This window comes from Pimephales promelas, chromosome 13, assembly GCF_988280905.1.
Source record: "Pimephales promelas chromosome 13, fPimPro1.hap1.1, whole genome shotgun sequence".
Taxonomy (NCBI): domain Eukaryota; kingdom Metazoa; phylum Chordata; class Actinopteri; order Cypriniformes; family Leuciscidae; genus Pimephales; species Pimephales promelas.
Window position 1 is genome coordinate 7,007,474 of NC_142781.1, and position 21,296 is coordinate 7,028,769.

Below are 21,296 nucleotides of genomic sequence, written 5' to 3' on the forward strand. Positions count from 1 at the left end.
CAAGACTTCGCGGAGAGTGACTGAATGAACATGGTATATATAGCCAGACTAACAAGATGAGACAGGTGAATGCAATAGGGAATGAGGTACAGGTGAATGTGATCAGTGATGATGAGTCCGGGCAGTGAGTTCTGGGAACTGTAGTTTGTGTGAAACATAGTCTTATCTGGAGTGCCCTCTGGAGGCTCAATAGGGCACTCCAGCTGGTAACCGTTACATAGCCCCCCCTTTAAGGAGCGGATTCCAGACGCTCCTCACAATGTCCAGGAGGGAGGTGGAGCGGAGGCGGACCTGGGGGCGGGATGGAGGGCCAGGCCCGTGGAGCGGAAGAGGACCTGGAGACTGCGGCGGAGCTGGCTGTGGAAGCGACCAGGGCGGAGCAGGCTGTGCAGGCGAAGGCCAGGGAGGAGCTGTCGGACCCTCGGGCGTCCAAGGCGAAGCAAACTGTGGGCATGGCCAGGGCAGAGCAGGCTGTGGACGTGGCCAGGGCGGAACTGTGGGTCCCTCAGGCGGCCACGGTGGTGAAGACCCCCCAGGCGGCCACGGCGGTGAAGACCCCTCAGGCGGCCACGGCGGTGAAGACCCCTCAGGCGGCCACGGCGGTGAAGACCCCTCAGGCGGCCACGGCGGTGAAGACCCCTCAGGCGGCCACGGCGGTGAAGACCGCTCAGGCGGCCACGGCGGTGAAGACCCCTCAGGCGGCCACGGCGGTGAAGACCCCTTAGGCGGCCACGGCGGTGAAGACCCCTCAGGCGGCCACGGCGGTGAAGACCCCTCAGGCGACCACGGCGGTGAAGACCCCTCAGGCGGCCACGGCGGTGAAGACCCCTCAGGCGGCCACGGCGGTGAAGACCCCTCAGGCGGCCACGGCGGTGAAGACCCCTCAGGCGGCCATCTTGTCCGGAGACACTGGCTTGGAGGCGGCCATCTTGTCCGGAGACACTGGCTTGGAGGCGGCCATCTTGTCTATAGACACTGGCTTGGCAGAAGTGACGTGAAGCGTCTCTGGCTCGGCAGAAGTGACGTGGAGCATCTCCGGCTCGGCAGAAGTGACGTGGAGCGTCTCTGGCTCGGCAGAAGTGACGTGGAGCGTCTCTGGCTCGGCAGAAGTGACGTGAACAATCTCTGAATTTGCAGAAGTACATTGAAGAGTCTCTGAGTCGGCCATCTTGTCCGTAGACACTGGCTCGGAGGCGGCCATCTTGTGCATAGACACTGGCTCGGCAGAAGGAACGTGAACAGTCTCTGAAACGGCCAACTTGTCCATAGACACTGGCTCGGCAGAAGTGACGTGAAGCGTCTCTGTCTCGGCAGAAGTGACGTGAACAGGCTCAGACTCGGCAGGGCTGACATGGAACTCTGGCTGGGCTGTCTCGGCGGAACGAGACTCTGGCTGGGCTGTCTCGGCGGGACGAGACTCTGGCTGGGCTGTCTCGGCGGGACGAGACTCTGGCTGGGCTGTCTCGGCGGGACGAGACTCTGGCTGGGCTGTCTCGGCGGAACGAGACTCTGGCTGGGCTGTCTCGGCGGGACGAGACTCTGGCTGGGCTGTCTCGGCGGGACGAGACTCTGGCTGGGCTGTCTCGGTGGAACGAGACTCTGGCTGGGCTGTCTCGGCGGGACGAGACTCTGGCTGGGCTGTCTCGGCGGGACGAGACTCTGGCTGGGCTGTCTCGGCGGGACGAGACTCTGGCTGGGCTGTCTCGGCGGGACGAGACTCTGGCTGGGCTGTCTCGGCGGGACGAGACTCTGGCTGGGCTGTCTCGGCGGGACGAGACTCTGGTTTGACGGTCTCTGGCTGTACGGTCTCTGGCTGGAAGGTGAGCGGGGGCTCGGCAGGGCTGACGGTGAGCGCGGGCTCGGTAGGGCTGACGGTGAGCGGGGGCTCGGCAGGGCTGACGGTGAGCGCGGGCTGTGGAAGCTCTGCTGAGACGTGACGAGGCTCTGGAAGCTCTGCTGAGACGTGACGAGGCTTTGGAATGAAACTCTCTTCACAAACGGAGACCGCCTCTCTCCAGTTCAGACCCGAGAGATTGGGGAGCTCCCTCGGGTTGACCTCCTTAGCCCCTAGCTGGTAACACAGCTTAATAGCCTCATCACCGAGAGAGCAGGAGGCAGCGAGAGGAACAAACCCCCAGGTATACTGGAACAGATCACGGCTATCCAGGGCCAAGGCCGCGATCTGACCAGCAAACTCCCGGATTTGTGCTGCTGGATTCATCTGTGGCGAAGTCTTCTGTTATGAACTGCTCTGAGGCTTGTAGATGAAGATCCAAATGCAGCTTTATATAAGATTAGTCGTACAGGCAGGGTCAAGAATTAGCAGACAGGACAATGGAGGATACACAGTGGGAATCCGGGAAACAGGCAGAGGTCAGGGCAGGCAGCAATAATCAAAATCCAAAAAACAATCCAAAGTCAAAAACCAGAAACCAAACACGGAAAACGCTCAGAAATGCAGTGTAACACTTAAACAAGACTTCGCGGAGAGTGACTGAATGAACATGGTATATATAGCCAGACTAACAAGATGAGACAGGTGAATGCAATAGTGAATGAGGTACAGGTGAATGTGATCAGTGATGATGAGTCCGGGCAGTGAGTTCTGGGAACTGTAGTTTGTGTGAAACATGGTCTTATCTGGAGTGCCCTCTGGAGGCTCAATAGGGCACTCCAGCTGGTAACCGTTACATACTTACTTCGAAGTACAATATAATTACAGAAACGTACACCGTAATTATTGTGTACTTACCCAGTTGTTTGCGGGTCGTAAAATAAAGTGTTACCGATTTTTTTTTTGCTGATTGTTAGCTGTTGACTACTTTCATTACAGAGGTTTAGGTGGGGTTCTTTTTAAAGGAAAACTCCGGTGCAAAATGAACCTTTGGTCTAATAAAACATCGGCACCTAGTCGACCATTCTCTAAGATTTGTTTTCATGATAATCAAATGTAAAGGGTTTTATCTCTAAAAACTGTTTTGCGTATAATGCTAGTACTGGGGGCATTTACTAAATAAAAAGAAATCGCTAGTTTATACCACTAACAAGGCTCAAAATAGCCCCACACTAACACAGTAACATAATGAGGGTCACTGCATGCAAAACGAACCATTGAGAACTTTGTAAGTGTTCAGACCGTTGAATAAGAAGATACTTTACACTGTTAGACCTTACCAGGTTTTTTACAGTAAAATACTGGCAACACTGTTGCCAGTAATTTACTGTAAAAATGCACTAAGACTCAAGTTAACTAAAAAATACAACTTATTAGTTTTAGTGCATTTTTACAGTCAATTACTGGCAACACTGTTGCCAGTATTTTACAGTAAAAAACCTGGTAAGGTCTAACAGTGTATAAAGACAGTTCACTTTGTGTATATATGATCTGAACTGTATGAAGTTCAGCGAACTTCTGAACTGTATGAACGGCGTTTGTGGTTCGGCTTATCGAGACTTACTTGTCTGTATACACGAAGTGAAATGTCTTTATAAAGTATCTTCTTATTAAACGGCCTGTACACTTACAAAGTTCTCAATGCTTCGTTTTGCATGTATGGAGCCTCATTATGTTACTGTGTTAGTGTGGGGCTATTTTGAGCCTTGTTAGTGGTATAAACTAGCGATTTTTTTTTTACTTAGTAAATGCTCCCAGTATTAGCATTATATGCTAAACAGTTTTTAGAGATAAAACTCTTTACATTCGATTATCATGAAAACAAATCTCAGCGAACGGTTGACTAGGTACCGATGTTTTATTAGACCAAAGGATCATTTTGCACCGGAGTTCTCCTTTAAGTCAGAGTTTGGTTGAGGAGTCTTTTTTAAACAATGAAATATGGCTTTTAAAACCAAGTGTCACAGCCTTAAATATTTAAGTTTTATAAAATAACTACTTACTCTTGTTCATACTGAATCCAAAAATTTGTATTATGTAATGTTATTATTTGTTTGTATTCATAATCATTTGTAATCATTGTATTTTGTTAATCAGTGTTCTTGAATATGAGTGAGGGAGACAGGAAGTGTGTGTGCAGGAAGAGTTGGAGACATGGAATGTGTGCAATAAATAAAAGAGATCCCTTGGCAAAATAACTGGTCCTGAGAATTAAACAACAAATGGGAAAAAACTTACATTTTTTAATCTACAATATTGTATTGATGATGTGAAGCATGTTAGTAATGAAACATGACACATCAGTATATGCACTGCCCTGTATGGAAGAATTTTTGTATAAGACAATAGGCAGTGAAATGTGCTGAACCTCCTCCAGCCGTGAATCAAGCCATATGCGGTTTTTAACAGACTCACTCTTGCAGCCGGATGTGCTGTAATCCCAGAATCCTGGCAGGCATCGCTCGCAGTATCGGCCTCCAGCCCCCGGGTGGCACTGGCAGCTGTGTGTGAGAGGGTGGCAGGTGCCACGCAGGGCAGCAGAGGCACATTCACACCGACGGCATCCCATACAGCTGCCAAAGCCAGAGTAACCCTCCTACACATTCAAAATGCGAAGATTCTCAAGAAAAATTGCATATTAAATGTGCTCAGTCAGTGTGCATATGCGTTTATTTGGGTTTAGACGCATTTTAAGAAATAGAGACTGATCATGGAGTTTCTGGGCCAATACAAAAAATACTCAACCACTTTTTAAGGCAGATACAAAAAAAACAATCATTGTAATTTTGCGTTTGAACCATTTCAACTGTCGGTGTTAGTAAATTAATTTAAAAAGTACATTTTAAACCAAAGACTTTACAACAAATATATATTTGCAATATTTGCAATTTATATCTATTACACAAAGTGAATGTGCAGTTGTTGCTTTAAAGCTGCAGTCCGCAGTTTGTCCTCTCTGTCGCCATCTCTGTTCGAAATCTGCAATTGCAGTTATTTGTGGAATTATCAACTTTACGTGAGTTCTACTTCAACACCCTCGACACAGCACAGTGTGGATGAACACAATGTTTTGAGGAGAGTGTGTGGCTGTCGGTCACCGCGCCGGTGTGGATATTGTCATTCAGAATCACAGATTAATCTTTTTGGAAGTATGACCGACATAAAAGTTTTCACCGCAAAATGTCATCTGAACAAGTAAGAAATATTCACTTTTGTTCTAGTTCTGATAATTGCAGTAAATCGCGCTTATTCAATCTAACAATCATTTATCATATCACGCAAAACCATGCAAATTATACTTTGTTCTCAAATTGTTAATGTTAACAACGTCAGCATTGCGTGACTACTTGTAATGCCCTTCCGATTTTATCGTTTTATTGTTTTCGCATGGGTCATCATCCTCACAGATGTGACGTAATGACTAGCCGAGACTCTTCTTAATGTGTGCAGATGTGACGTAATGACTCAATATAGCCTACTAGCCGAGACTCTTCTTAATATGTACAGATGTGACGTAATGACTCAATATAGCCTACTAGCCGAGACTCTTCTTTATGAGTACAGATGTGACGTAATGACTCAATATAGCCTACTAGCCGAGACTCTTCTTAATATGTACAGATGTGACGTAATGACTCAATATAGTCTACTAGCCGAGACTCTTCTTTATGAGTACAGATGTGACGTAATGACTCAATATAGCCTACTAGCCGAGACTCTTCTTAATATGTACAGATGTGACGTAATGACTCAATATAGCCTACTAGCCGAGACTCTTCTTTATGAGTTCAGATGTGACGTAATGACTCAATATAGCCTAATAGCTGAGACTCGTCTTTATGTGTACAGATGTGACGTAATGACTCAATATAGTCTACTAGCCGAGACTCTTCTTTATGAGTACAGATGTGATGTAATGACTCAATATAGCCTACTAGCCGAGACTCTTCTTTATGAGTACAGATGTGACGTAATGACTCAATATAGCCTACTAGCCGAGACTCTTCTTTATGAGTACAGATGTGACGTAATGACTCAATATAACCTAATAGCCGAGACTCGTCTTTATGTGTACAGAAGTGACGTAATGACTCAATATAGCCTAATAGCCGAGACTCTTCTTTATGAGTACAGATGTGACGTAATGACTCAATATAGCCTACTAGCCAAGACTCTTCTTTATGTGTACACATGTGACGTAATGACTCAATATAGCCTAATAGTCGAGACTCTTCTTTATGAGTACAGATGTGACGTAATGAGTCAATATAGCCTAATAGCCGAGACTCATCTTTATGAGTACAGATGTGACGTAATGACTCAATATAGCCTAATAGCCGAGACTCGTCTTTATGTGTACAGATGTGACGTAATGACTCAATATAGCCTAATAGCCGAGACTCGTCTTTATGTGTACAGATGTGACGTAATGACTCAATATAGCCTAATAGCCGAGACTCGTCTTTATGTGTACAGATGTGACGTAATGACTCAATATAGCTCATACTAGCCGAGACTCTTCTTTATGTGTACAGATGTGACGTAATGTCTCAATATAATTTACTAGCCCAGATTCTTCTTTATGTGTACAGATGTGACGTAATGACTCAATGTAGTCTACTAGCCGAGACTCGTCTTTATGTGTACAGATGTGACGTAATAACTCAATATAGTCTACTAGTCGAGACTCTTCTTTATGAGTACAGATGTGACGTAATAACTCAATATAGTCTACTAGCCGAGACTCTTCTTTATGTGTACAGATGTGACGTAATGACTCAATATAGTCTACTAGCCAAGACTCTTCTTTATGAGTACAGATGTGACGTAATGACCAGCCAAAACTCTTCTTAATGTGTGCAGATGTGACGAATTGACTCAATATAGCCTACTAGCTGAGACTCTTCTTAATGTGTACAGATGTGACATAATGACTCAATATAGCCTACTAGCCGAGACTCTTCTTTATGAGTACAGATGTGACGAATTGACTCAATATAGCCTACTAGCTGAGACTCTTCTTAATGTGTACAGATGTGACGTAATGACTCAATATAGCCTACTAGCCGAGACTCTTCTTAATGTGTACAGATGTGACGTAATGACTCAATATAGCCTACTAGCCGAGACTCTTCTTTATGAGTACAGATGTGATGTAATGACTCAATATAGCCTACTAGCCGAGACTCTTCTAAATGTGTACAGATGTGACGTAATGACTCAATATAGCCTACTAGCCGAGACTCGTCTTTATGTGTACAGATGTGACGTAATGACTCAATATAGCCTAATAGCCGAGACTCATCTTTATGTTTACAGATGTGACGTAATGACTCAATATAGCCTAATAGCCGAGACTCATCTTTATGAGTACAGATGTGACGTAATGACTCAATATAGTCTACTAGACGAGACTATTCTTTATGAGTACAGATGTGACGTAATGACTCAATATAGCCTACTAGCCGAGACTCTTCTGTATGTGTACAGATGTGACGTAATGACTCAATATAGCCTAATAGCCGAGACTCATCTTTATGAGTACAGATGTGACGAATTGACTCAATATAGCCTACTAGCTGAGACTCTTCTTAATGTGTACAGATGTGACGTAATGACTCAATATAGCCTACTAGCCGAGACTCTTCTTAATGTGTACAGATGTGACGTAATGACTCAATATAGCCTACTAGCCGAGACTCTTCTTAATGTGTACAGATGTGACGTAATGACTCAATATAGCCTACTAGCCGAGACTCGTCTTTATGTGTACAGATGTGACGTAATGACTCAATATAGCCTAATAGCCGAGACTCATCTTTATGTGTACAGATGTGACGTAATGACTCAATATAGCCTAATAGCCGAGACTCATCTTTATGAGTACAGATGTGACGTAATGACTCAATATAGTCTACTAGCCAAGACTATTCTTTATGAGTACAGATGTGACGTAATGACTCAATATAGCCTACTAGCCGAGACTCTTCTTTATGTGTACAGATGTGACATAATGACTCAATATAGCCTACTAGCCGAGACTTTTCTTTATGTGTACAGATGTGACGTAATGACTCAATATAGCCTAATAGCCGAGACTCATCTTTATGAGTACAGATGTGACGAATTGACTCAATATAGCCTACTAGCTGAGACTCTTCTTAATGTGTACAGATGTGACGTAATGACTCAATATAGTCTACTAGCCAAGACTCTTCTTAATGTGTACAGATGTGACGTAATGACTCAATATAGCCTACTAGCCGAGACTCATCTTTATGAGTACAGATGTGACGTAATGACTCAATATAGTCTACTAGCCGAGACTATTCTTTATGAGTACAGATGTGACGTAATGACTCAATATAGTCTACTAGCCGAGACTCTTCTTTATGAGTACAGATGTGACGTAATGACTCAATATAGCTCATACTAGCCGAGACTCTTTTTTATGAGTACAGATGTGACGTAATGACTCAATATAGTCTACTAGCCGAGACTCTTCTTTATGTGTACACATGTGACGTAATGACTCAATATAGCCTAATAGCCGAGACTCGTCTTTATGAGTACAGATGTGACGTAATGACTCAGTATAGCTCATACTAGCCGAGACTCTTCTTTATGTGTACAGATGTGACGTAATGACTCAATATAGCTGATACTAGCCGAGACTCTTCTTTATGTGTACAGATGTGACTTAATGACTCAATATAGCCTACTAGTTGAGACTGCTTTATGTGTACAGATGTGTGTGTGTACAGATGTGGCGTAATGACGCAAAGACATGAACGAATCTCCCGCGGAAATCCACCAGTACCACTCAATTAAAAACATTATTACAAGCTTACCGCTTTGAATCGAGCTAAGGCACAAAGATAAATTTGAACACTAACATATTATATTTTATATTTTATCAAATATGAATTTTGGATCATTTTATACCAAAAAAAGCTACGGACTGCAGCTTTAAGGAGGTGTTTATACCTGATTCTACCTACAAATTCTAATTTTGTTGTTTTAACCTATACTTCTATTAGGTTTATGTAACATAGAACAAGCGGACGCTGATTTAACTTAATTGAGTTAGATTGACCCAACATACAATTTCCAATGAACCTCAGGACGGACACATTCGCACCCGCTCCTTGCTGATTAAGGTGCATCAAAGTGAAATATACTTACTTATGTCATAAGTGACATATTTCTATACTTATATGGCTATACTTCACCACCACAATGGTAAGCACAACGTTCAATAACAAAAAAATAATCCAAATGTCCAACATAACTGAACATTAAACATTTACAAACTACCAGCATCTTTCCCTTCAGTTTATTGCAAAGCATGCTGGGAACTACAGATCCATTGCCCATGACAGCATTTAACGCCGTAAGCCTTTCGTAGAGCCTTTGCCACCAACGGTCTCTATGATCAACTTAGCGCATGATACTTTTGAGAAATCCAGCCCTGGGCAGAGGATGTGTAATGTTCCCTTGGATATTTAGAGAAGTTTCTGTTATTTTGGACGTTGTGGTTACCATTGTGGTGAAGAGTAGCGCTCAATTGAGATTTTCACTTTTATATAGCTTAATGTGTAAAATAACTCAAAATCACAATATCTCATTAAAGCAAAATTGCATGTGTCCATGCTGAGCTTTAATGGAAATTGTATGTTGGGTCAATCTAACTCAATTAGTTTAAACAGCATTCCCTTGTTTTATGTTACATCAAACTGATAAGTAAATGTGTAAATGTGTTCAGCATTCAGCAATATGTATTTTTTTTTAGTTTTCAGACTATTTGAAGGGGGAGTGTGATTATATTTATACTGTATATTGTGACAATTTATAATTCTTTGAATGTCCATACCTCACACCTGTCACATAGGTGACCTGTGACCCCAGGCTTACAGTGACACACACCTGTCCGGTCATCACATGATGCCGTTCCACACTTGTTGCACTGACACTCTGAAACAGAGAGAGAGAGAGAGAGACATCATATTAACCCTCTAAACAAGAAATTCTGTAATGCACTCGAGCCATAAAACAGACATGAAATATAGTAAACATATTTAGAACAACTGACAATCTAACTGACAATACTGAATAAACTTGAATAACATCAGTACTGAATAACATCAAGAATTGATGTTACTTTGGACGTGACTATCTATGGCTGATGGCTGTAGACTTTGGAGAAACCTGTTTGAAAATGAGTTTTGCAATTCTGTTTGATTCAGTTAAAGAGGCATAACTTACACACATCTTTAAAGTCTTGCTACTATAGATTAAGAATCAGTAGGACTACAATCTCCACAACTCCAAATACTGTAGGGTCACCAGAAATCATTCAGTAATTTAGCTTGCAATGCATCTGTGAAATTAGCTGTTAAAAAAAGGCAGCTGTGGTTACAAGAACTTTGCCGTAAAAAAAACTATGGTAGCAACATTAAGTTTTACAGATTGATCTTAATAAATTTACAATAAAAAAAACAATTAACTGAAATAATATTCACATACCAATTTACTAAAATTAGTTTTTTTTTTTTTTTTTTTTTTTTTTTTTTTACATTTATAATAAATTTTATTTTTAACTTCCAATAACTGTACATTCAACAATATTTTACAATAAAATTACATTTAATATCTCACTGGATTTATTGCATTTTTCACTGTTCAGAGTATGGGAATTTACCGTTAACCAAATAAATTTTTTTTTTCTTTTTACCAAAGCATTTTGACAGTCTTTTACCATTAAAAATAATAATAAAAAAATATTTACAGTGTACTTTGTTAATCTTGATAAATGCTTGAAAAAAAAAATGTATTGATAGCATTAAAAAAATGTTGCAGGAGCTTCGGCTAAATGAGGTGCAGTTCCAATAGTACATAAGAAAACTTGAAAGATTTTGCTTGATAACAAAAGAGAATACAAACTGCTGAGCCATTTCCCTTGACGAATGGATGGAAATAAATTTGAACCCATACTTTAAAGTCTCCTTGAAGTGGCTTGATAAGAGCAGTTTTCCTCAATGTTTTCACATATTGAAACATGCAGTTAGGGTAGAAGACAAGCATGAAGAGCATGACTTTTTTTAATAGCTACAAGCTTTTGTTTAATTCACAGCCTGGTATAGTTGTTAATGCTAACAATCCCAGATGGACCTGAATGATAATATTATAGGTTCTAAGTTCACTTTATTAATGTTCAGCAGTTATATACAGTATGTGTAGGCCTACACAACAAAATATAATATAATCTATTACTGCTGGCTAATTTTGACTCTAAGCCACAATATGTCAAGTCAAGGGAGCAATCAAATGTATTTTGCCATAAAATTTACAACTTCAGAAATTGAAGTATGTATTTGCTCTCTTATCTGGATATTACCAGAAAATGTTTACACTGTCAGTAATACATATTATAATTTCTAGCACCTACCCCGACAGTCCTTAGCACTGATGGCTTCACCATAGAAACCCGGAGCACATCTTTCACAGTTGTCACCAGCGGTGTTTGCCCAGCAGTTCAGGCACTGGCCTGTCATATTATTGCATTCATTGAAGATAAGGTTTGGGTCTGAGTTGCCATTACAATCACACTTTTTGCAGGAATTGCCCACCTCCATGGGATTGCCATAATAACCTGGAGCACATCTTGGTGGTGAGAGACAAAAAATGTAATTAGGAGTAAAATATAAAAATTCTACTTAAAAAAGTATATATCAAGCCATTTGTGGGTGAAGAACCAACCTCTCGCAGTAGTGTCCAGCATATCCTTCCTGGCACACACATCTCAGAAAATTACCCCTCTTATCACAGTAATCTGCAAAGCTGAAAAAAAGAAGAAGAAAAAAAACATCAGACATCCTGCAGGACACTATTCGCTAACAAGGCGCTCTAACAAAGACACTAAAGACCACAATCTTTAACAACAGTCGCTAGTGATACTCACTCTCTTGAGATCAGGGGAGTGAGGTTTACCTACACAGCTGTCAATAGCTGGCCTCCGCTACACATACAGTATAATAGGATACACAGGCCTATAAGAAAATAGCCTACAAGGCCTAATGCCATTATTTCATTACACTAAAGGTGTGTTACAATCAACCATAAGTGCACATCAAAATGTACTTCACAAAGTAACCACCAATCACTGATCCCCATACTGCAAGGAATTGAGGCTCCAGTGTTTTTACCTGACCCAGATTTAGATTGTATGGGATTATTTGCAGGTATAAAATGAAATTTCAAGATTGGTTCAAGAATGTTCAAGAAAATTTCAAAATCCTCCAAGTTAATAGTGCATTTAAGACATTAAATACAAGTTTGAACAATGTATATTATGGCTCTAACACTCTGTGTTGAACTGTATTTATTTAATTAAACAAAACTGCATTTCGACCGCATAAAGGTGTTTTCTTATAATTAAAAGAGCTAAGACTGATTTAAGGAAAGTTCAAATAAACAATTCCCTAAGGTTGGCCACACACGTGAACGTTTTGAGCCCAAACCAACACAATAAGGTGGGCAGAAAGGCAAAAAGATACTGGCATTGCCCAACGTCATGTTTTACCATTGATCTTGTAATATTGATCCAATTATTTATTGGGCAAAGCAATTGGGTGAAGACTGAGCATGCATCTTTCAGGCAGTCTCTTTTCAATGCCCTGCCACCACTAAACAGAAGTATCTGACAAGCAATCCATTGGCGAAACAATCACTTTCTTTGCTACCAATTACATCCAATGCACTTTTCCCACCATCCCACTGTTAATCGATCATTGCCTTCAGACATAGTTTAAAAAGGGATTTAGATGAGGTTTCTTTAAGTTTTCTTTCATTTGAACATATGGTAATTTTTTTAATATTCCTAAATCTAAATTGTATAGACAGATTGTAAATTGCATACGTCATCCGCGCACTCATCACGTGACTTCATCTAACCTCCTGCCCGTCTCAACTTCCGCCACTTGGATTTCAAAACAAAAGCCTCTCAAGACAGCGCTATTCAATACAAGATCACTCAACAATAAAAGTCTGCTCCTCTGTGAATTCATCACTGACAATAAATTGGATTTTCTCTGTCTTACTGAAACCTGGCACAAACCCATGGACTATATTGCAGTTAAGGTTAAATCAGACCACTCCACCTGGATACTCTTTCATTGATAATCCCCGTCTGGACCGGCGAGGTGGTGGCATTGCAGTCATTTACCGCAGCATTATTTCGATCCGCCCCATCCCCATCCCGGTTGTATCCTCATTCGAACATTTGGCCTTTAGACTTCCTGGTTCCAAATCACTCATTGCCGCAGTCATCTACCGCCCTCCCAAAACTTGCTCATCATTTCTTTCCGATTTCACAGATTTTGTAACTCAGCTGTCCTCTATTTCACCGTCCGTCCTCCTCATTGGTGACTTTAACATTCATATCGACTCTCCGGAAGCAAAATTCACATCTGACTTTTTGGACATTTTAAACTGCCTCAACCTCACTCAGCATGTCACTTCGCCTACACATAATCACGGACATATCCTTGACCTGGTCTGTTCCACACCCTCTCTCACTATACATAACCTTTCACTGATCGACCTCACAATCTCTGATCATCTGGCTATCACTTTGGATATCATCACCCCCTGTCCTTCTGCTAAACACACCAGAACAATTACATTTCGAAACCTGAAATCCATTAGTCACTTCGCCCTTACCTCCTCCATATCCCATGCCATCTCAACTTCTTCGCTTCCCTCTGCTCCAACTGCCTCCGATCTAGTCAACCTTTACAATCACTCACTCTCCACCTGCCTCAACCAAATAGCCCCGCTCAAAACTGCCTCAGTCTCCTTCTCCAACTCTGCACCCTGGTACAGCCCGGATCTTCACGTTCTCAAAAGACAAAAAAGACAACTTGAAAGGATTCATAAAAAATCCGGCCTCACTGTTCATGCCCAAGCCTATAAGCACGCCATAACCACATACAATTCTGCTCTCAAAAATGCCCGGGCTAACTACTATTCACAACTCATCCATTCAAACTCTTCCAACGCTCGCACCCTATTCTCCACATTTGCAAAACTGACCAAACCTAAGGATAGTATAACCTCCACTTTCACTACAGACAAATGTAACAACTTCCTGTCATTCTACCATTCCAAAATCCATACCATACATTGTTCATTAACATCAACTTCCTCAGTTTCTCCGCTCCCTGAACATCAACTTACTCCCCTCACACTTGACAGTTTTTCCTCTTTCTCTCCTCTGTCTCCCTCTGACACCTCCAAACTCCTTTCAACTATGAAATTCTCCAACTGCCAGCTTGACCCGATACCCTCACAGCTCTTTAAAGCCTGTCAACCAATCCTCATCCCTCTTATCACCAACATCATTAACACTTCCTTCATGTCTGGATCCGTTCCATCCCCACTAAAACTTGAGTCCATCACACCCCTCCTGAAAAAACCGGGCCTGGACCCTGACAATCTGGAAAACTTCAGACCCATCTCCAATCTCCCACTATTATCAAAAATTCTGGAACGTGCCGTCATCACACAACTCCAAAAATATCTCCACTCCTCTCAATTATTTGAAACGTTTCAATCCGGATTCCGTCCACACCACAGTACAGAAACAGCCCTTCTTAAAGTCACAAACGATCTCCTCATTGCTGCTGACTCTGGTTCCATATCCATCCTCCTCCTCCTCGACCTCTCCGCTGCATTTGACACTATTGACCACTCAGTCCTCCTTCATCGGCTTAGATCTATTGGCGTCTCTGGCACAGCACTTCTTTGGCTAACCTCCTACCTCTCTGACCGTCACCATTTTGTCTCTATTAATAACTGCAACTCCCACACCTCCCCTGCCAACTATGGTGTTCCCCAAGGTTCCGTGCTTGGCCCCCTCCTCTTCACCATTTATATGCTTCCCCTCGGTAAGATCATCCGTCACCATGGACTCCATTTTCATTGCTATGCCGATGATACCCAACTCTACATATCCACCAAATCCATCACCCCGGCTATCCTCTCCACCATCACCGATTGCATTTCCGACTTAAAGACCTGGATGGACAATAACTTTCTCAAATTAAACAGCAATAAAACTGAACTCCTTATCACCGGCCCAAAATCACTCCTTCCTAGACTACAGAACTTCAGTCTTCTTATCGATGGAAATATTGTATCACCCTCCCACTCCGTTCGAAACCTTGGTATCATAATGGACTCCACCCTCTCTTACCGAACACACATCAATCATGTCACTAAACTATCCTTTTTCCACCTCCGCAACATCGCCCGTCTTCGCCCCTCCCTAACCCTGTCAACAGCTGAAATCCTCATCCATGCCTTCATAACTTCAAGACTCGACTACTGCAATAGCCTTCTCTATGGACTACCTACTAATCAATTACAAAAGCTACAATACATCCAGAACTCAGCCGCCCGCTTGCTTACCCACACCAAGTCCCGGGAACACATCACCCCCGTTCTTCAGCAGCTCCACTGGCTTCCTGTACGCTATCGTATTCAATATAAGCTCCTCCTCCTCACCTACAAGTCCCTCCATAGCCTGGCCCCGTCCTACCTCACTGAACTCCTGGTACAGCACCAACCCACCCGTCACCTGCGCTCATATGGCACAAACCGCCTTACTCAGATCACCCGCACAAATCGCCGGACATTGGGGGATCGATCTTTTGCCATTGCTGCCCCCACCCTTTGGAACTCACTCCCTACATGCATTAGAAACTCTGTTTCACTATCAAATTTCAAAACAGCACTCAAAACTCATCTGTTCAAACTAGCATTTCCTTAGAACACCTTTATTTATTTATTTTTATTTTTTTTGCTTTATTTTGTCCTTGTCCCATGTGAAGCGTCTTTGAGTGTCCAAAAAAGCGCTATACAAGTGTGATGTATTATTATTATTATTATTATTATCTGCAGATACAAAGCCTAGTCAAAAAATGATTTTAATTCTCTTTTGACACCATCTCATAGTCCAGATGCTCATAGTTAGTTGTTAGACTCTATATCTAGAGTTTACAGTCTGATTCAAAGTGTGGCCACTCCATCTTTAGATTTTCTTTAGGAAACAGTGGAACAAGGACATGGCAAGTGTAGTCTCAGAGGATGTCTGCCAGTCAGCAATTAGGCAAAAACATTCAACATTACTTTGAGTCAGGTAGGGTTTACTGCAATTTAAGATAATTCATAAGCTACTTTTTTTCTGGGGGTAATTTGGAATATTTACAGAAACAGATTCTGGTCTGCTGTGTTTGTGTCACGAAGATAAAGATGGATCAAGGTACACAGGATCCATTACCAAGTGATTTTAACAATACAATAAACACAAGAACCGGTGTAATGTGCAACAGAGTGAAACAAGAGTAAATTCACACAACAAGTGCACTACACTCACCGCCTTCTACTCTGTACGCTGTGCTTCCCAGGTAGGGCCCCAGTGCTCCTTGTTCCCTTACCCTTGCCTACCTTTAGTGGTAGTTGACACTATCACTTCAGCTAGAGCCCCCTCCATGAGGCGCGCTTATGCTTTGAAGTAGAGTCTGTTTGCTGAGTGGTGTTCATCTCGATGAGAAGACCCCAATAAATGCCCGGTTGGCTCTGTGCTTCCTTCCTTCAAAGAGGGCTTGGAGCAGAGGCTGTCCCACTCCAGCTTGAAGGTCTATGTTGCCGCCATTGCAGCTCACCAGCCCAGCAGTACTAGTGTGCATGCCCACCTGGTCAGCTCTTGTACTGGACTAGATGCCCATACGATGTGATTGCCAATTGGTAATCCCGTGTGTGTATGGTCCACGATGCAGTTTCCCTCTTGTTGAACCTCTTGTTGGCTCTGCGCTGTAGTTCTCTCTGGCCAAGTAGGACCTGCCTCAGAGACCTTCCATATGTTGCACTGCCTTACGGTTCAGTCCATTGCCTATGTGTACTTCCACACATTACCTTCAGGCAGGGTGTGGTCTTCGTAGCGTTCTCCTCTTTGGGGTTGGGACTTTTCCCCAGTGTTTGGTCATGGCCGAGATAAGTTGGCAATTGAGTTCCAAAGCACTCTTCCCAGGGACAGGAACAGCAGCTTCGAGTGAGAACCTTTTGGTATGGTGGACTTTCCTCTGGCTTACTTGGGGCGCTGAGCAGGTTACGACTTTGTGAGAGAAGTTCCCAAAGAGGCATGCACCAGCTTGCCAGAATCTGCATCTCCAAGATTTGTAACATAGTTCAGTGGCTTTGGCGCTTACCAGGGACCCAATACGTCAATATCGACGTAACATCGACTGACTGAATGAGAACGTCTGGTGTAACCCTGAAGACATGCAAATCTCACTGGCAAGTAGCCAGTTAATGGCGTAGACATATACACATACACGCGGATAGCTCAAATTGCGTAGAGATGACACGCCACCTGACTCGAAAGTGGCGTATATGTTTACGAAAAAGTCATGATGTCATGTTGGCCAAGTTTTACGTTTTTGTGCCATCTAGTTTTAAAAGTTTGTGAAAATTGCACCAAAGCAATTTTAAAAACCTGTGAAGAAGTTCAGGCCGAACTCTGAATACGTGTTCAGAGTTCAGTTCAGTTCAGAATACGTGACAACTGCATCCTAACTCACAATGAATGATTTACTGATACTTTTATGTGACAAAATATGCAACTTTAATATTGTCAACTGCTTTTGTGATTCAGTAATATATTTTGTTATTGATTTCAGTCCGTTATTTTATTAATTATTTAATTTAAAGGCTCTCAATATGTTTACTGGGAAATGTGGGCCAAATGGACTGGATATTTCCAGGGCCAAGTGTTAGCCCCAGTCCAGCCTGAGAGATAAGACATTGTGAAAAGAAGCTTTTTACATTATGAAGTCCAGGATATGGATGTTTGTTCATGCTAAAAATATAAACATGATGCAATCACACAAATAACAATACTAGTATTGAAGACAACTTTTTTGCTGCATGTCATATTTCACTTTTAACAGGATAATAAGGACTCAAGTTATTTTTGCTGTTACTGTTAGGGATTGTATTGGCATGATTTAGTTGTAAATGTCTGAGGTCAAGACTGGACTCACTTGTTAGACTCTAGTGATATCGGGCAGGCACATGGTCTACACATGAATGTGCCATCAGGAAGAAGCACGGGTAAAAATCCATCTTCACAGTGCTCACAGAAATCTCCAATAGCGTGATCCTGACATCCCTAAAACACAGGATGCAGAAAGAATGTGCATTTCAGAAAAAAAAAAAAAAAAAACACACACAAATGCTGGTTACACTGCCAACAGAATTTTTTAAATCAACACCATATGTTCCAGTGAGACGAGTTACGACATCAGTTACCCAATGGAGAGTGTCAGTTTCTGTAAAGCACTTACATTAAATAATTAAAAAATGTTTTTACTTTAAAGAGTTTTGAAACTAATACTTACAATGCATATCCCAGTGATATCCTCACAGCTATCAGCATGGCCTTTACAGTTACAGGGGAGACAGGTTTCACGATCATTCAGGAAGAATCCTCGAGCACATACCTGCAATAAATCATTGCCAAACATGAACATGAACTATCAACAGTTATCATGATATGTGCCATATGTGTGAAAGTTCCTTCAACTACAGTCACTTCATATTCCAGGTATATGTTTTTAATAAAGCTTAACTAGGATATTTTAATTTTGCTATATGAAGGTCATCTAAAAAGTTCTCAGTTCATACATCACTGCTCTCCAGCTGATTTTTAGATAAAACTCCATGAACCGCTACAATGTCAATGCACGGAGCTACTGCCAGCGGGACAATTAACAGAAAATGTTTGTCCGAACTCACAAGATTTGCAAGACAACGGAGCTTTGATTTTTTTCCTCCCATCCCATATTTTCTTCCACCACCCATTAGTGGTTCCATAAGTTTAATCTGTTACTGTAAAATTTAGTTTAGTTTTTCTCCCAAGGTTTGTTCTCCATTCTTTCACCTGAAATTAAATTGAACATTTCACATTCAACAATAATATTGATCTGCCTGCATTGACACCATTAAATGAGAACTGAACTGAGCTGGATGATGACATCACTGTTTCTCCAGAGTGGCTATATATATATATATAAATTAACTAAATTACTAACTTTTTTTCCGACAAAAGGAACCATCACTTAAATTAAGCTGGACTAGGTATCCTAGAAACAAACTTTTTTGCATTATTTTCCTGTTATCTTGTTACAACACAGATCAATAATATTGTTGAATATTAAATGTCCTGTTGGACATATTCAATAATATTATTGATCTGTGTTGTGTTACGTAAATGTTATCAGTGTGAAGCTGCTTTGATACAATCTGTATTGTAAAAAGTGCTATATAAATAAATGTGACTTGACTTGACTTGACTTATCTCTGTAAAGCTACTTTGAAATAATCCGTATTGTAAAAAAAACAAAAAACAAAACAAAACGCTGTATAAATAAAGGATACCTGACTTGACATTTCTGGGGGGGGGGGGGGGGGGTTGGATTTACATGAATTGATTTACATGTACATCAGTTCCACTCATGGGACTTTCGGACAAAACTTTCGGACTGAAGCTTCCTGTTTGAGTCATCATCACTGCTTAGGAGCAACAGTGGGAGAAATCAAACCTCCTCTTTTAGTGTGTGTTTGTGTATAGATTTGAGAGTCATGATTCATGATGTTTATGTTGTTAGAGTTATATTATGGTATACACTCACCTAAAGGATTATTAGGAACACTATACTAATACTGTGTGTGACCCCCTTTCACCTTCAGAACTGCCTCAATTCTACGTGGCATTGATTCAACAAGGTGCTAAAAGCATTTTTTAGAAATATTGGCCCATATTGATAGGATAGCATCTTGCAGTTGATGGAGATTTGTGGGATGCACATCCAGGGCACGAAGCTCCTGTTCCACCACATCCCAAAGATGCTCTATTGGGTTGAGATCTGGTGACTGTGGGGGCCATTTTAGTACAGTCAACTCATTGTCATGTTCAAGAAACCAATTTGAAATGATTCGAGCTTTGTGACATGGTGCATTATCCTGCTGGAAGTAGCCATCAGAGGATGGGGACATGGTGGCCATAAAAGGATGGACAAGGTCAAAAACAATGCTCAGGTAGGCTGTGACATTTAAACAATGCCCAGTTGGCACTAAGGGGCCTAAAGTGTGCCAAGAAAACATCCCCCACACCATTACACCACCACCAGCAGCCTGCACAGTGGTTACAAGGCATGATGGATCCATGTTCTCTTTCTGTTTACGCCAAATTCTGACTCTACCATCTGAATGTCTCAACAGAAATCGAGACTCATCAGACCGGGCAACATTTCCCCAGTCTTCAACTGTCCAATTTTGGTGAGCTCTTGCAAATTGTAGCCTCTTTTTCCTATTTGTAGTGGAGATGAGTGGCACCCGGTGGGGTCTTCTGCTGTTGTAGCCCATCCGCCTCAAGGTTGTGCGTGTTGTGGCTTCACAAATGCTTTGCATACCTCGGTTGTAACAAGTGGTTATTTCAGTCAAAGTTGCTCTTCTATCAGTCGGACCATTCTCCTCTGACCTTTAGCATCAACAAGGCATTTTCCCCCACAGGACTGCCGCATACTGGATGTTTTTTCCCTTTTCACACCATTCTTTGTAAACCCTAGAAATGGTTGTGTGTGAAAATCCCAGTAACTGAGCAGATTGTGAAATACTCAGACCGGCTCGTCTGGCACCAACAACCATGCCACGCTCAAAATTGCTTAAATCACCTTTCTTTCCCATTCTGACATTCAATTTGGAGTTCAGGGGATTGTCTTGACCAGTACCACACCCCTAAATGCGTTGAAGCAACTGCCATGTGATTGGTTGATTAAATAATTGCATTAATGAGAAATTGAACATGTGTTCCTGATAATTCTTTAGATGAGTGTATTAACTGTACAGTACAATCTTTTTAATTTTACTGACTTGAATAATATATTACATACCATATATATATATATATATATATATATATATATATATATAAGAAAATAATGACAAAAAATTACAATCTCTGGGACCAATTTCTCAATGCTTAGGTCACTTTTTCAAAACTCTTCACACAGTGAGCACAACAGCAGTCCATGTGAGCTCTAAATGAAGTGAATGAAAACTCTACATATACAGGCCAATTTGCACATTTTATACTTTTTTCAAATCTGAAGTTCAAAACTAAATTAAACAGTGTAACTAAGTTAAGGGCTCGGGGAACAAGTTGGCAGGAACCGGCGAACCCTCAATGAAAAGTTTTCTTCACTAAACAAAAATAAACAAATAACAAAATGTTAGTGTTTGTGTTATGTTTGTGTTAGCATGAGTGACAAAGTGCATTTGT

General features: G+C 41.7%; 1 protein-coding gene across 1 annotated transcript in view; it reads right to left on the reverse strand.

The window, feature by feature from the left end:
• lama4 (laminin, alpha 4) overlaps positions 1-21,296 on the reverse strand; it is a 116,790-nt gene that overhangs the window by 86,906 nt on the left and 8,588 nt on the right. The window contains exons 2-7 of the mRNA XM_039657000.2: positions 18,355-18,456; positions 17,998-18,125; positions 11,654-11,734; positions 11,343-11,557; positions 9,768-9,868; positions 4,310-4,490 (exon numbers count right to left, since the gene is read on the reverse strand). Of these exons, the coding sequence (XP_039512934.2) occupies positions 4,310-4,490; positions 9,768-9,868; positions 11,343-11,557; positions 11,654-11,734; positions 17,998-18,125; positions 18,355-18,456 (808 nt within the window). The remainder of the gene's footprint in view (positions 1-4,309; positions 4,491-9,767; positions 9,869-11,342; positions 11,558-11,653; positions 11,735-17,997; positions 18,126-18,354; positions 18,457-21,296) is intronic.